General features: G+C 59.7%; 1 protein-coding gene across 3 annotated transcripts in view; it reads left to right on the top strand.

Moving 5' to 3' along the window:
* ASS1 (argininosuccinate synthase 1) overlaps positions 1 to 13,944 on the top strand; it is a 54,852-nt gene that overhangs the window by 19,705 nt on the left and 21,203 nt on the right. For all 3 annotated transcript variants that reach the window (XM_003353686.5, XM_021070248.2, XM_084998975.1), the window contains exons 7-11: positions 3,589 to 3,659; positions 4,470 to 4,500; positions 9,719 to 9,809; positions 12,599 to 12,683; positions 13,214 to 13,278. In XM_003353686.5, coding sequence (XP_003353734.1) covers positions 3,589 to 3,659; positions 4,470 to 4,500; positions 9,719 to 9,809; positions 12,599 to 12,683; positions 13,214 to 13,278 — 343 coding nt within the window. The remainder of the gene's footprint in view (positions 1 to 3,588; positions 3,660 to 4,469; positions 4,501 to 9,718; positions 9,810 to 12,598; positions 12,684 to 13,213; positions 13,279 to 13,944) is intronic.

Raw genomic sequence — 13,944 nt, forward strand, 5'->3', positions numbered from 1 at the left:
ACAGGAGGCTGCCGGGTCCCCTCTGCCTCCCGTTCAAACTGCCACCTCTGTGGTGCCTGCCACTCCAGGGACGGATGGGGGTGTGAGCGAGGCGGTTCTCTGCCTCTCAATTACCTGCCTAATTGTCCCCAGCGCTTTCCCAGGAAAAGGTAAGGTGCTCTGAGGGGCAGAGCCAGACAAAGACTTTTGTCACACCAGCCCTTTTGAAGTACAAGTTGCAATAAAACATATTAGAAGTTTTGCATCAAGATCCTCGGCCGCTCCCCAGGGTACCTTTCTTTCTAGCAACTCGATGGCAGCTCTTGACAAACAGCCTCAATCAATCAGACGGGGGAAAGCAACTCGGTGCACACACCAGAAAATTGCTCAGGTTTTTAAATAGCAGTCGCCAGGGCTGGCTGTGAGCTCTTGCCGCAGCCAAGGTGCCGCGTGGTAGGGGACACGGCGGGGACACAGCCCTGCCCCTACCGCCAGCATCCCATTAAGACCTGGAGAGCTCAGAGGAAACGTCTCCTCAACCATCTGTTGTTTTATTATTAAGAGGGGAGTTTACAAGAGCAAGCCCATATGTTGCCAAACAAATTTTCAAATAGCAGAGCTATTAAGAGAACGGGGTGAGCAGCTTCCCCCCCCCCCCCGCTTGGTCTCCTTGATGATACAGAATATGGAGCACATTTGAGCTTGAAGCGTAATGAATTGGGGGCCCCTCCCCCGACCCCATGTACATTCTCACGCCTGCAGTTGAGGCTCAAGAGTGGGCTGGGGGGCGGACCCACACGTGGTCCTTCATTTCCGAGAAGCTCTCAGACAAAAGCAGCTCTTGGGTTTTCCAGACGGATTGCAGGAGAATCATTGCTCCTCCCCCGCCCCCAGATTTTGGGGAGAAGGCCCGTGGCTCAGCCTCTGGCTCAGATAACCTTGCAAAACAGGAACGTTTCCCCAGGGAGGCGAGTGTGGGTCCCCCGCCTCTGACCCGCCCTCGGAGGCTGGGGTCAGACCCAAGGTCTGGGGAAATGCAAGCGCCTTCTAGGTCGGGGCGTATCTCCGCACCCAGGAATGACCGGAATAACTGAGCAGCAACCAGACTGGGTCCAAAATCCAGAGCCAGGCAGCTGCTTCAGCCGAGACAAAAATCAATGGGGCTTTGAAAAGCCCTGCTTTCAAGACCCAGAAGTCGCCAAGGCCAAAAGGTGCTGCTAGGAGACTCCAAAAAAACAGGCATTTGTGTCACTGTCCATCTCCCCCCTTTCCCAGGCCATCGTCCAAGGTGAGGACACTCAGCCTCACCCCAGCCTTATCATTGTCACCATGATTAATTTTTTTTTGGTAGCCGGCGTGCAAGGTAGGGGGCTGGAAAGCAGGGCAGTCTCCTGTCTATGTGTTGAAAACAGTTTTGTTTTCAGTCGCTTCCACAGTTTCCGGTGTGTGTGTGTGTGTGTGTGTGTGTGTGTGTGTGTGTGTGTGTGTGTGTGTGTGTGTGTAGGCAGGAAGCTTAGGATGGAGAAGGGAGGGAAGACAAATCTCTGGTGGAGGGACTATTTTCGGCTCTTGCATCTAATCTCCCCCCCCCCTTCTCCTCTCCTTGCGCCGACGGAACCCCAGTGGGAACGAGAGGAAGCAAGAGTGCTTCCAACCCCCCCCCCCAGGAAAAAGGCTTCAAGGCACCTGCCTGCTGGTTTTCCCAGCCCCCAACCCTTGATTCCTCTCGGTGGGGCCTTTGGTCCACCCTCCTGCGCAGGCTCCCGGACCCCACCCCAGGCCCACTCTCCCTGGAGACAGCACAGAGGAGCATGCGGATTTGCCTCTGGGCAACTTTGTGGGGGTCAAAACTCCCCCCACCCCACCGTGGAGCAGCCTCTAAGTGAGGTCTTCCATGTGCCCAGGTGGTTTTATTTTGTAGATTTTAAAAGATGTTTTAAAATTATAATTGATTTACGATGTGCTGTCAATTTCGGCTGTAGGCTCAGGTGGTTTTAAATGGAAGTGTATACAAACTTGAGCGTGGATGTGGGCTCTTTCTTTTATTTTTTTAAACTATTATTTATTTGCTTATTTTTAGGGCCACACCTGAAGCGTATAGACGTTCCCAGGGCCAAGGGTTGAATCGGAGCTGTAGCCACTGGCCTATGCCACAGCCACAGCAACACGGGATCCAAGCCGCATCTGCAGCCTACACCACAGCTCACGGCATCACCGGATCCTCAACCCACTGAGCGAGGCCAGGGATAGAACTCGAATCCTCATGGCTCCTAGTTGGGTTCCTAACCCGCTGAGCCACAACAGAAACTCCGAGGGCTGTTGCTTTTTAAATGAGACTCCTGGTAAAGCTTGACAAAAGTCCAAGGCGGGGGTTAACCTAATTTACTTCGAAATTTTAAAGTGATGGTGAAGGCAACAGCGCCTCCTGGAGGAAGCTTCTAGAACCTTAGTGGTGGGGATGAGCTGAGTCAGGGCAGAGTCCCATCAGGAGAGACCGGATGATGCTGGTGGAGGCTGTGGGGGCAGGGACTGGCCAGGATCTGGGACCCCCTGGGAAAAGGTGCTGTAAGGGGGCTGGGAGCCAGGGCATCGGATCGTGCTGATTCACAGGGGCGGGGCCGGGCCGCCTGGCTGTCCTGCGTGCCCAGCTAGCAGGAGGGGAAAGCAGATGGGATGCGTGTCTTGGACCCAACCCATGTCGATCGGAGCAGCACCGGGCAGCGCAGGAGCCAGCGGCCTCTTGAACCCAGAAGGCCTTCCGAGGGTCTCCAACAGCCTTTCGGGTCCAGGGTCTCCGTGGGGGTGGCTTTTCTCTTCGCCCAAAGGATCAGATCGTTTGGGAAGGAGAGCGTAATCGGAACCCACGGGGAGGGTGGGGACTGAATCCTTATCAGGGCTGCGGGGTGAGGTATGTGGCGACTGTGCCAGGCAGCAGGGGAGACGTGGCCCCATAAAGAGCCGGGCCACAGGTATCCTGAGCCAGCAGCTCTCCTGGGCGCCTCTCGTTTCCGGGAGAATGTGGGTACAGATGCCTTGGTTGAGAGGCACTGTGGAACTGGGGTCCCTTCCTGCTCATAGGGTGGCGGTGGGGGTCAGCGAGCGGTGGTTGGGAGACCCTCAGCACTCTGCCTGGCCCACTCTAAGTATTTTGGGGGTGCTCAAAGTACAGACTTAGAGAACCTTCTAGAAGGAGCCTCCCAGGTCAGTGTCCACTCCCACAACATCTCAGGTGCGGGGTCTTGTCGTTCCTGCCTGGACGTGTCCAGCAACGGGCCCCTGACTCCCTCCCCAGGCAGCCTGGGGGGCAGGAAACCAGGGATGCGGGTGGTCCAGGGACTTGTCTGCATGGAGCCCGAGTCTGGGGGTGTCTTCAGCCTTGAAAGAAAACCAAGGTGGGCGTTCCCTACAGCTCAGTAGGTTAAGGATCCCGCATTATTGCTGCTGTGACTGGGGTCACTGCTGCGGCAAGGGTTCGATCCCTGGCCTGGGAACTTCCGTATGCCACACATGTGGCCAAGAAAAATGAAAGAGACAACCAAGGCAGCTGGGCCTGACCCTGGCAGCTACTTCCAGCTGCCTGATGCCCACACCGTCCCCTCTTACCCACAGCAACACGGAATCCCCATCCCGGTCACCCCCAAGAACCCGTGGAGCATGGACGAGAACCTGATGCATATCAGGTAAGACATGGCCCTGCCGTCCACTGCTCTGCCCGGCGTCCACAAGCGCCTGTCTGACCTGGCCCAGGATGTGCTGGTGACCCACCTGACACGTGGTCCCTGCCATCCCCAAGCCTGGGGGCCTCGGGGAGGACAGACCGCCTCATACCAGACTCACTCCCAGCTCTCGCGGCAGTTCTGGGGTAACAGGCACCTGGCCTTGGCGGGGGTCGCAGGGAGGGCTTCTTCGAGTAAGTGGCATCTGAGGTTAAAACCTCAAGGATAAGGACGGACCAAGTTCCTGCTACGGCGTAATGGGATCAGCAGTGTCATCGAAGCGCCAGGACACAGGTTCCATCCCCGGCCCGGCACGGTGGGTTAAAGGGCCTGGCATTGCCATGGCTGTGGCATAGGTTGTATCCACAGCTCAGATCTGATCCCTGGCCCAGGAACTCCATAGGCGGCTGCGGGGCAGCCAAAAAAGAAAAAAAAAAAAAAAAAAAAAGATACGGAGGGCCCAGCCTAGGCACGGGGAAGGGCATTTAAAGCAGAGGGAACAGCATCTGAAAACACCTCTCTGCACAGATCTGGCCCCCTGAGGCTCTACCCCAGAAGACTGAGGGGCCCATCCCAGGCCCTTGCCTGCACCCCACAGCTCCCACAGCCAGCTCTGGCGGGTCCAGAATGTTCCAGCCGGGGTTGGCAGCAGTTGCTTTGGCAGAGATAAAGACAGTGTGGGACTTGGGTTGGAGGTGAGAGAGTCAAGGCAGAGAGCTGTGTCCTGTCCCTCTGCTTCTCCCTTACTGACCCGGGTCTTCCATCTCCCCACAGCTACGAGGCTGGCATCCTGGAGAACCCCAAGGTAATTCCCTGTTCCCCTCTGCCCGCCAGCCTTGGCAGTGGCTGCTCCGTGCCCAGGCTGTCTGGTGTGTTTGTAGCCTAATTTGAAATTTCACGGGGCGCCGGGCGTGGGGCTGGGTCCAGCCCCGCCTGTGTTCCCCAGCCCTCCCCACTGGGCCCCCCGCCGCCTGCCCACTCCACACTGCGTTTTAAGACCCAGCCCCTCCCTGGCGCTCTTTTTCTAATTGCTGCTGGGCTGAATAGGGGAAGGAAATATTTCAGCGCAGCGTAGGGAGAGTGTGTGATTGTGAGACAATAAAGAAGCAATTAGGCAGATGAGACGCTTGTGGGAGGGCCCAGCCTGTGCCCACCAGCTCTCGGGCCGCTGCGCCGCCACTGCCATAGAGGAGGTGGCACAGATTCGAGGCTCGGGACCCGTTTGTCTGGGCCTGTGCTCCACGCCCGCGGCAGGCCGCCCTGATCCCCTGTCCCCAGCCTCCCAGACTGGCCGGGCTGGGCCTCGGTCCTGTTGGAAGTTTAGGATTTCTCTCCCTGGGGGAGGTTGCCTTTGTATCTGCCCCTGCCCACCGTGGGAGATGGGGGAGGCAGGGCGCTGTCTATCCTGGGAAGAGAAAAATCTCTTTGTCCCTGAGGGGGCTGTGTCTCCGTCCCCTGGCCCAGCCCCACACCCAGGCAGGCGGCTGGTTTGGGGGTGGGGTGGGCTGCTTGTCTGATGTTGGCCAAGAAGTGTACTGGGGGGGGGGGTTGCTGGGGCAGCTGGGCCTGGGGGGATTCAGGAAGGCCAGCTGGAGCAGAGGATGCCCGAGTGGTTTTGGTGAGGGGGGGGTGAGCTAGAGCCCTGCCGGGGGGGGGGCCCCCCAGAGGGACCCAGCCTCTTGGTCGCTGTTGGCAATAATGGAACGAGTACCAGGGATCGCTGGGCCAGGCCTGGGGACCCCGTTTTCCCGGCTTACCTTCGTTGGCTTCTGCCTCACGGGCAGGGAAACAGAGGCCCAGAGAAGTGACTGGACCCCAGGGCACCAGCCGGCCTGGGGCCTGGATCACCCCATTGTGGAGCTGGCCCCCCGGGGCCTCGGGGGTCCCCCGTGGCCCACACCTCCCTGCCCCACCCCCTCAGCCCTCAGCCCAACCACGTGACTCAGGAGAGCCCGCACCCTTGCCCGCTGGGGGGCTGATGGCTTCACGGGGCTGCTCCCTGCTGGCCACGGGCTTTTCCAGTTCATGCTCTGCTGACCCCACGACACTCAGGCCAGCCACCCCTAATTAGCCAGTCAGTCAGCAACCAAGGGGGTCGGGGGAGGCTGAGCGGGGCTGGGCGGCTTCGAGGCAGGTGTCCACTGGGCCCCGGGCCCACTGGGCAACCATCCCGCCCCTTCTCAGGACCGAGGGGGCAGAGCCAAGGCCAGAGCCGGCCCCACCCACTGGGGGCAGGTGCTTCTCCCCCCACCCCCAGCCCAGACTTCCTTTCTCCTGAGGGCAGTGGGTAAAGTAAGGGCTAAAGAATGTGTTTTTAAGGATTCTAACCAGCCGATCCAGGTGGAAAGGTGGCTTGGTCCCTGGAGATCTGAAACCCAGGTCTGAACCCCGACTCTGCTTCTAGTGCTGTGCAACCTTGGGTGTGTTACCCAACCTCTCTGAGCCTCCTTCTGCGAACAGAGGCTGTCACAACACCTCCGTCCTGGGGCAGCAAAAGCACTTGGCGCAGGGCAAGACCTCCTTCGTGGAGCCAAGGGGTCCCACCCTCCCTCCTCAAGCGGGCTAAGATTTGGGGGGAGGAGGGAGGCCGAGGTTCTCTGTGGGGCCCTCTCATCCCGCGGCAGGAAGGGCTGGGCTGCGTGGGTCAGTCGAGGGGAGACACAGTCCCCGCTGAGAAGCATGGGGCCAGGCCGAGGAACCCAGGGTCTGGCCGCTCTGGCCCTGCTTCCCCGGGGCTGCCCCAAGGCAGGATGGGGGGGCCCCTGGGAGCCCGTGGTCGCCTAGAGGTCCCAGGAATGAGGGGGCAGCAGCCAGGGGGCGGGGGGTGCAACTCCGCATGGTGGAGGGGCGCCGCACCCTGGGGGGGGCGGGAGACAGGGCTTCGGGGAACCGGTGCCCCCTCTCCCCCACCCTCCAAAAAAAAGCCCAGGGACCTGCCCGTCGAAGAGAGGGTTTGCAGGCAGATGGTGGAGCCATTTTCTGCCTCCGTGAGGGCTGATTGAAGGGCAATGAGGCAGCTAATGCGAAGAAAGATAGAAATTTACTTGCTTTAACTTCATACGGCCCACAGTGAAAGAGTTCATTCAGTCGCTGGCCCGCCGTATCTGATGGATGAATAAACCATTTGCAGCATCGATCATGCCTCCACATCATGGTTTAGTTCATGGGCCATTTGCTTCCAATTTCTCCTCCTCGGCCCTGTTTCATGCTTTCTTTCGCCCCCTCCCCATCCCCCCCCCACTCTCTCTCTTTTTTTTTCTTCACTCTCTTCCCTCCCCCAACTCCCCTTCCCCCCCCCCAGATGACATTGGAAGTGAGCCCTCCCGCTGGGATGGATAAATAGCTGGTATTGATACTCAGCAACAAACTATTTGTCATTTGAACTGGGCTTTTAGGAGGCAGAGTAAAAAGAAGGCTGGCATGAGCCACCTTGGAATGCAAAGCAAATGTCACTTTATTTCTATTTAGTTATTTGGTTTAATCGGCGGCGCTGTCAGGGTGTCGGAAGCCTCCAACTTCCCGCTATAGAGAGAGTCCCGCGAGGTCTGCCCACCGCCTCTCTTCCAAAGGCTCTCCCCCTGTTTGTGGCTCCGTTAAACTTGGCGGGAGAAAGTGACAAGCGCCAGGCTGCAAAGTGTCTGGGCAGGCGAAGCACAGGTGGAGGTGGGCTAGGGGGCACAGGCGGGGGCTCCCAGTTCTGGCACCTGCTTTGGGTTCAGCCCTGGCTGGACGGCCAGTGACAAGCCCCAGGCAGAGGGGGAAGGAGCAGCGGAGTCACTGTTGGTCACCCTGAGGTCGCAAGCCCTGGCCACTTTGCCTTTTGGCCGAGCATCCCTGGGCCTGTCTGTTCCCAGGAAAGGTGGTGGCTGGTAGAAGGTAGGGCCCCAGACGCCGGGCATCCCTCCGAAACCAGGCTGATGCCTGCGCTATCTCTGGCCACATCTCTCGTACTATTTCTTGGCACTCAGGTTACTAATGCGGCAGGGAAACCACCCAGGGATGGGGGAGGGGAAAGCCCTGGACAGGGGTTCTGGAGTCCTCGGGGCCGACTCCCACACCAGGGGGGTGGGCGGCATGATTCAGACAAGTGCCTTCTTTGGCTTTGATTTTCCAATTGGTCCTTGGAGATATCCTTGGGTCTGTCTTGGAGGTCCGCTCTGGGTCCTTGTCCCTGACTCGCACGTGGAAAGAGATGGAGGGATGCAGCTGGCCCCCAGCCACACGGCGCTTTGGGGGTGCAGGCCTCCATCACCAGCCCCATCTGAGCTCCCCAGTAAAACCTCAAGGATCAGCTGTCCCTCTTTGTCCAGGACTGGAGGGCTTGCTTCTCGGCCTGTGGGAGCTGGGATGGCTGGTCACCCTGGCATAGAGCCAACAACAAAGTGACCGCAGGTGAGGGATGTGGGGATTCCTGGTGGCCCCACCTCTCCTGGCGTGGCACCACCAGGAGGATATTCCACCCGTCCTGTCACCCACAGAGGGAGCAGCGTCCAGCTTGCACCAGGCCTTCTCTGGCCTCATCTCGGGTGATTTTCTTGTCCAGTGAAAAACAAGCAAGCTGTCCGCGCATTTAAATTTTAAGGCAAAAGCAGGTATCATTTCCCCCCATTTTATTATTTTATTTTTTTCTTTTTACGGCTGCACCTACAGCATATGGAGGTTCCCAGGCTAGGGGTTGAATCGGAGCTGCAGCTGCCGGCCTGCACCCCAGCCACAGCAACACCAGATCCCAGCTGCGTCTGGAACCTACACCACAGCTCGCAGCAACGTGGGATCCCTAACCCACTGAGCGAGGCCAGGGATGGGGCCTGCATCCTCATGGTCGCTATGTCGGAGTCTTCATCCATTGAGCCACAATGGAAACGCCTCCCATTTTACAGATGGGTAAAACCGAGGCTCAAAGAGGTGAAACAACTTGCCCAAGACACCCACAGCCTGAAGTCTCGACTCCTGGCTTGGAGGGTATTGTCCACCCCTCTAAAATCCGGTACATCACTATTGAGAGCCTCGAGGGCTCCCTGCCCTGTGCCACGCCACCCCCGTCCACACAGAAGGCGCAGTTACACCAACTGCCCCTCTCCCTCTGCCTCTATGTCTTCCTCAGTAGATGGGGTAACAGCCTTGACCTTCTTACCAAACGGGGCTGCGGAGAACGCAAAAGAACCTGCAGATGCAAAGTGGCATGTGAACGTCTGCAGGGTTTTGAAAGCCAAGATCGAAGGGACGGTGCTTCCCCTGATGGCAGCAGGTGGATGACAACAGCTGGGGTGTAGGGTGCCCACCTGGGACTAGAGCCATCAGGCCCGAGAGGCCCCCAACCCCTCCGTGATGAGGGTCCAAGCTGTAGCCTGGGGGCGCCCGGGAGCGGGGAGGCGGGAGGGACTCTCAGAGTCCCAGGCAGCCAGCAGCCCCTCCACCGCTGCATCAAGACGAGGCCCATTTTCCAACACGCCCAAGAAAAAATATACATAAAGGTTGCTGTGTTGTCAAATGGGTTTTTGCTTTGCTTTCCTCTTTTCTCCCTGTGAGTATTAACCTCGGGGACCCCGGGGACGGCTCTGCTCGCCGGAGCACCTGCTGGGGTCACACGCAGTCATTAGTTTTGCGGTCAGTGCAGAATAAACCCCAATTCCCGGTGCCTGCGACAGCGTGTGTGCCCGCTAGCGCCGAAGGCTGCCGCCGCCCCGCTCCCCGAAAGGCACGCTTTTCCTGCCTGACTGGCTCCTCCTGCCATTCTACCTCCAGCTGTGGGGGCGTCGAAGAAAAAGATGAGATCAAGTTGAGGGGAAAAATTGTCTGATTTCTTGAGCCCTTTGTTTCCCAGGCCCCTGGCAAGCGGGGCTGGCTCCAGGCGGGGGCTGGGAGGCCCGCTGGACTGGCCGGCCGATGGCAGGTGCCAGCAGCGCCCTGGTCCTGGAGAGGGCTGCGGGTCTCTGCAGGAGGTGGCATGCGGGTGTCCAGGGACTGGCATGGCATGGCTGGGCTCAGACACACCTCCTTCCACCCTCTCTGTCTTTTGTCAGAACCAAGCGCCTCCAGGCCTCTACACAAAGACCCAGGACCCGGCCAAAGCCCCCAACAGCCCGGACATCCTTGAGATAGAGTTTAAGAAAGGTAGGTGCCCGCCTGTCGGGACTCTACGGGGTGGACTTGGGGCCTTGCTTCCTTTCCCCTCCTTGCCTGGGAGCCTGGGTCCCTCTGCATCCTTCCTGTGTCCCCGGAAGCCAGCGTTCAGGCGGGGGCTTCGGATGTTCCCCACCGCCCCCTTCCCCGGATGGCGGGATCCGTGGAACCCTCCAGGATCCTCCAGCTGTCCACCAGCTCGTGGGCACCAGGTCTGGAACGAACGTTCTAGCCCCTGAGCAGCCACTTGCTAGCTGCTTTGGCCTTTGGGAGAAGTCTCTCCACTTTCCTGGGCCTCAGTTTCCTCATCTGTAACTGGGGATAAAAGAGCATCTACCACCTCGAGTCTTCCTGGTGTAGGACGAGGGCATGTCCAGCGCAGAGGTGCTCGGCAAGCGTGAGTCTCAGAGAGCCAGCCTCAGGGGCCCCTCTGACCCCACAGCTAGTCCTGAGTCAGCTGCTGTCCCCCACCCTGGATTCAGAGCTGCCTGTACCACTCGTGCCTGAACCCTGATTGCCTCCTCATCTTCTCTGCTATCAACCAGAAGTCTTTGCTGGCCTGGCCCAAGTGCCCTGCCTCGAGCCTGACACCAGGAACCACCCCCCCTCTTTGCCCTGGAGGATGGAGGGGAAGGCAAAGCGTGCCTAGTAACAGGAGGAGCAGGATGGGGTTCAGGGCGAGAGTCAGGGTGTCCAGGGAGAAGGGCTTTCCAGGAGGCTGCAGAAATCAAGGCAGCTTCCTGGAGGAGGCGGTGCTGGGAAGGAGCTGGAGGAACTGAGAAGGGGCGTAAGGGTATCCCAAGCCTGGGCAAGGAGGCTGGCCCTTCCATCCACAAGGCGGCTGCAGGGAGGGAGGAAACAGGGAGAGGGGCCTTTCCTGGGGCACCTAGAGACGGAGGCCTGGGAGCAGCAAGCAGGGGCCCAGAGTCTGTTCTTTCGTGCTAGCGTGACCTTGACCACCAACTTCACCCTTCTGGACCTCAGGGTCACCCACCTATAAATGCGCCACAGAAATGATGCTCGTGGGCACCGAATGAGGTCCTGGCAAAAGAGCCTGCCGGTTGCCCTAATAACGTGCCTCTTCTGGCCTTTCCCAAGAGCCCGGCCAGGCTAGTGGGCATTTTCATTGCTCCCCCGCATGTGTTCAAACCCTTGAATTTCACGCCACCTGGGGACCAAAAGGCCCTTAGTCTAAGGCCCCTAGAGACAGCTGGGGCGCTGAGTCCATCCTGTCCCCCACCCCCCTGCCATCTGACCCAGGCCTGTGCAGGTGTGGGGACTCTTTGAGCAGGATCTCCGAGACGCTGGTGAGGTGGACCCAGGCAGCACCCCCCGCAGGTGCCCCACGAACCCGGGAGCGAGATGAGGATGGGCGGCGGGCAGGAGACGCCAGGGGATCCTGGGCCCAGGCTCCAGCCCCCGTTCCCCCAGGAACCAGGACGGCCCCCAGGGCTGCGCCCGAGAAGAAGCGTGGTCCATTTTAATGATTTGGAGACTGTCTGGAAAAAAAAAAAAAAGTAGACCGGAGGAAGCCTCCCTGACTACTCCCCATTCACCCTCTAGTTAATTTATTTGAAGTTTTAATCTAATTATTAACTATTTTAAAGGCTAAGAGGCTTTCTCCGGCAGCAGCACCAACAATGTCAGCTCCTCTCTGGGGCAGGCCCCCTCGACGGCCCCAGGAGGGTGATAATAGAACCAGAGAGAAAGGGAGAGGCGAGAGGCGGGGGGTGGCGAGAGGGGCTTAAGGTTCATTATTGGGCAGACTTACATTTAATAGCAATTTACAACCAAGTTATAAAACCCCTGGAAATGGGGGGTTAAGAATGGCGAGGCTGACAGCGCCTGAGCGAAGCCCCTCCAAGCGGCGCCTGCCTAATAAAGACTCGAAAGCCGCTATTGAGGCCTGATTGGCACCCGATCGCCGGCTACATGGTAATGAGCTGGGCAGATGGGTGGGGGATTAGCCGCCAACTTCGAACAGCTTTTCTTTGTCACTGTTACAGCTCTCTTGTTAGGCCTCTAATACATTTATTGCTCATTTCACACCGCTCGAGAAAGTGCCCCTTGCTATTCAAAGTCAGCCCCGAACCCACCCACTGCCCCCCTCCCGCCACCCCCGCTGGACTCGGCCCTTCCCTCCCCGGAGCGGTCGTCTCCCTCCTGCCCTCCTGCCACCCCGGACCCCCCGACGTCTCAGAATTCATGGACGCCTCCAGCCCCTCGCCGGCTGGAGCGGCATCATTTCAACCCCAATAATCAGGGGGCTGCGTGCGGGTCTGGGGCGCGGGGGTCCGCCTGACAGACGTGGCAGGGGGCTCTGGGTGCGTGCGTGCATGTGTGTGTGTGTGTGTGTGTGTGTGTGTGTGTGAGAGAGAGAGAGAGCTCAGCCGCACCTCGGCCGGGCGCCCCCCACCCCCTGTAACTGGTGGGACAGAAGGTCCTCCCTCCTAAGACAATGGTGGAGCGTGAAATTCAATTAGTTCAGGGCCTGGTTCCAATTTCACAGCCCCTAAATGCAAAAGGGGCAGAGAGAATGGGAAGGGTGGGGGAGAGCGTTTTTATTGCATTTTCCCTTTCATTCTGGGGGGCTCTCTCGCCCCCTCTCTCTCCCCAGCAGGCCTCAACCTGCACAGGGCTTTTCAAGGAGTCATTTGGAGCCCATATCTGTCACATCCATTTAAGGCGTTGCGGGCGGAGGGAGAGGGGCGGGGTACCAGGCGCAGGCTCCTCCGCTGAGCTCCAGCCACAGGCCCGCCACCCTCTCCCCCCCGCCCTAGGGGTACCCGTGAAGGTGACCAACGTCAAGGATGGCATCACCCGCAGCACGGCCTTGGAGCTCTTCGTCTACCTGAACGAAGTCGCGTGAGTGCCCGCAGCCCTGCCCAGCCTCCTGAGAAACCGCTGTCTTGGACTCTGCCCAGCCTGGATCACTGCCGCCGATGGGCCCAGCCCGAGGCTTGGGGGTCACGAGGGACAGGCCTGTGTCCCGCAGCTGGCCTGGGCATGGCTCCAAAGGCATGGGGTCCCCTGGTTTGGTGGGAGAGTCCCGGTGGCTCTCGGGCTTGAAAGATAACAACCCCAGGGGACTGAGTGACCCCTAGGGATGGTCCAGCTGGAGTGTCCAAGCTCCCAGCTGGATGTGAGCCCAGGAGAGACGCCAGGTGAGCCGTGGGTAGAGCTGGGTGCCACGCGGGGCCCTGGACAGAGGTCACGGAAGCTGCCTGTGGAACTCACTCTGTGACCCAGGCAATCCCTTTCCTCTTTGGGCCTCAGTTGCCCCAGCTGGGCAATGGGTGGATGGACCAGGTGACCTGGCTCCGACGACCTCTTGGATCCTGAGACGGTGCCTGACGCCCCGCCTGTAAACCCACGTGACCGGGTTCTCCCCACAGGGGCAAGCACGGCGTGGGCCGCATCGACATCGTGGAGAACCGCTTCATCGGCATGAAGTCCCGAGGTACGTGTGCTCGCCAGCGCTCGGGCCCGAGACCCCATCACACTGGGCCGTGGCTACTCCCAGGCTGGCTTTGGCCAAGTCCCCCCGCCCCCCGCAACCCAGACTCAATTTCCCTCCTGTGAAGTGGGGACGAGGGGGCCCTTGGTCCCTGACTTCTGACTGCATCGTGTGAAGCAGAGAGAGCTGGGGGTCCCGGAGAGGCTCAGGCAGAGGAGGCCCAGCCTGGAGGTCAGGCGCTCTTGTGCCCAGGGCGGGTCAGCCAGGCTTAGAGGCCGGACCGTGCCGGGCGGATTTCGTGGTCATTAGGGCTGCGTTGAAGAGGCCAGCTGGCAGGGTGGGAAACCCGCCAGGGGTGGGCGCTGTGAGCCTGCCAGGGCCTGAGGGCCCGTCCAGGGGTCTGGCCTGGCGCGGGGGGCGTGGCTTTTTCCAGGGATGGGCAGGGCTCTCCCTTGGTGTGGAGCAGCTGCCACGCTGGCTAAGCCGCCCCAGCCCACATCCACCTCTGGCTGGACCAGGGAGGACAGGCTGGTCCCCGAGCAGGCGCATCTGGCTTCTCTTAGTCCACAGGGCCCCATGGTTCCCTCTGTCACTCATCAGGTCATCTCAACCACAGCCTCCCGCCATCTATACTGGGGGCCTCATGTCCCCCTGTGATCAGGCTTCGCG

Source organism: Sus scrofa, chromosome 1 (genome assembly GCF_054392235.1).
Source record: "Sus scrofa isolate SSC_HxYL_T2T_F1_AM1 chromosome 1, Sscrofa_HxYL_maternal_Yorkshire_Landrace_v2.0, whole genome shotgun sequence".
Taxonomy (NCBI): Eukaryota; Metazoa; Chordata; class Mammalia; order Artiodactyla; family Suidae; genus Sus; species Sus scrofa.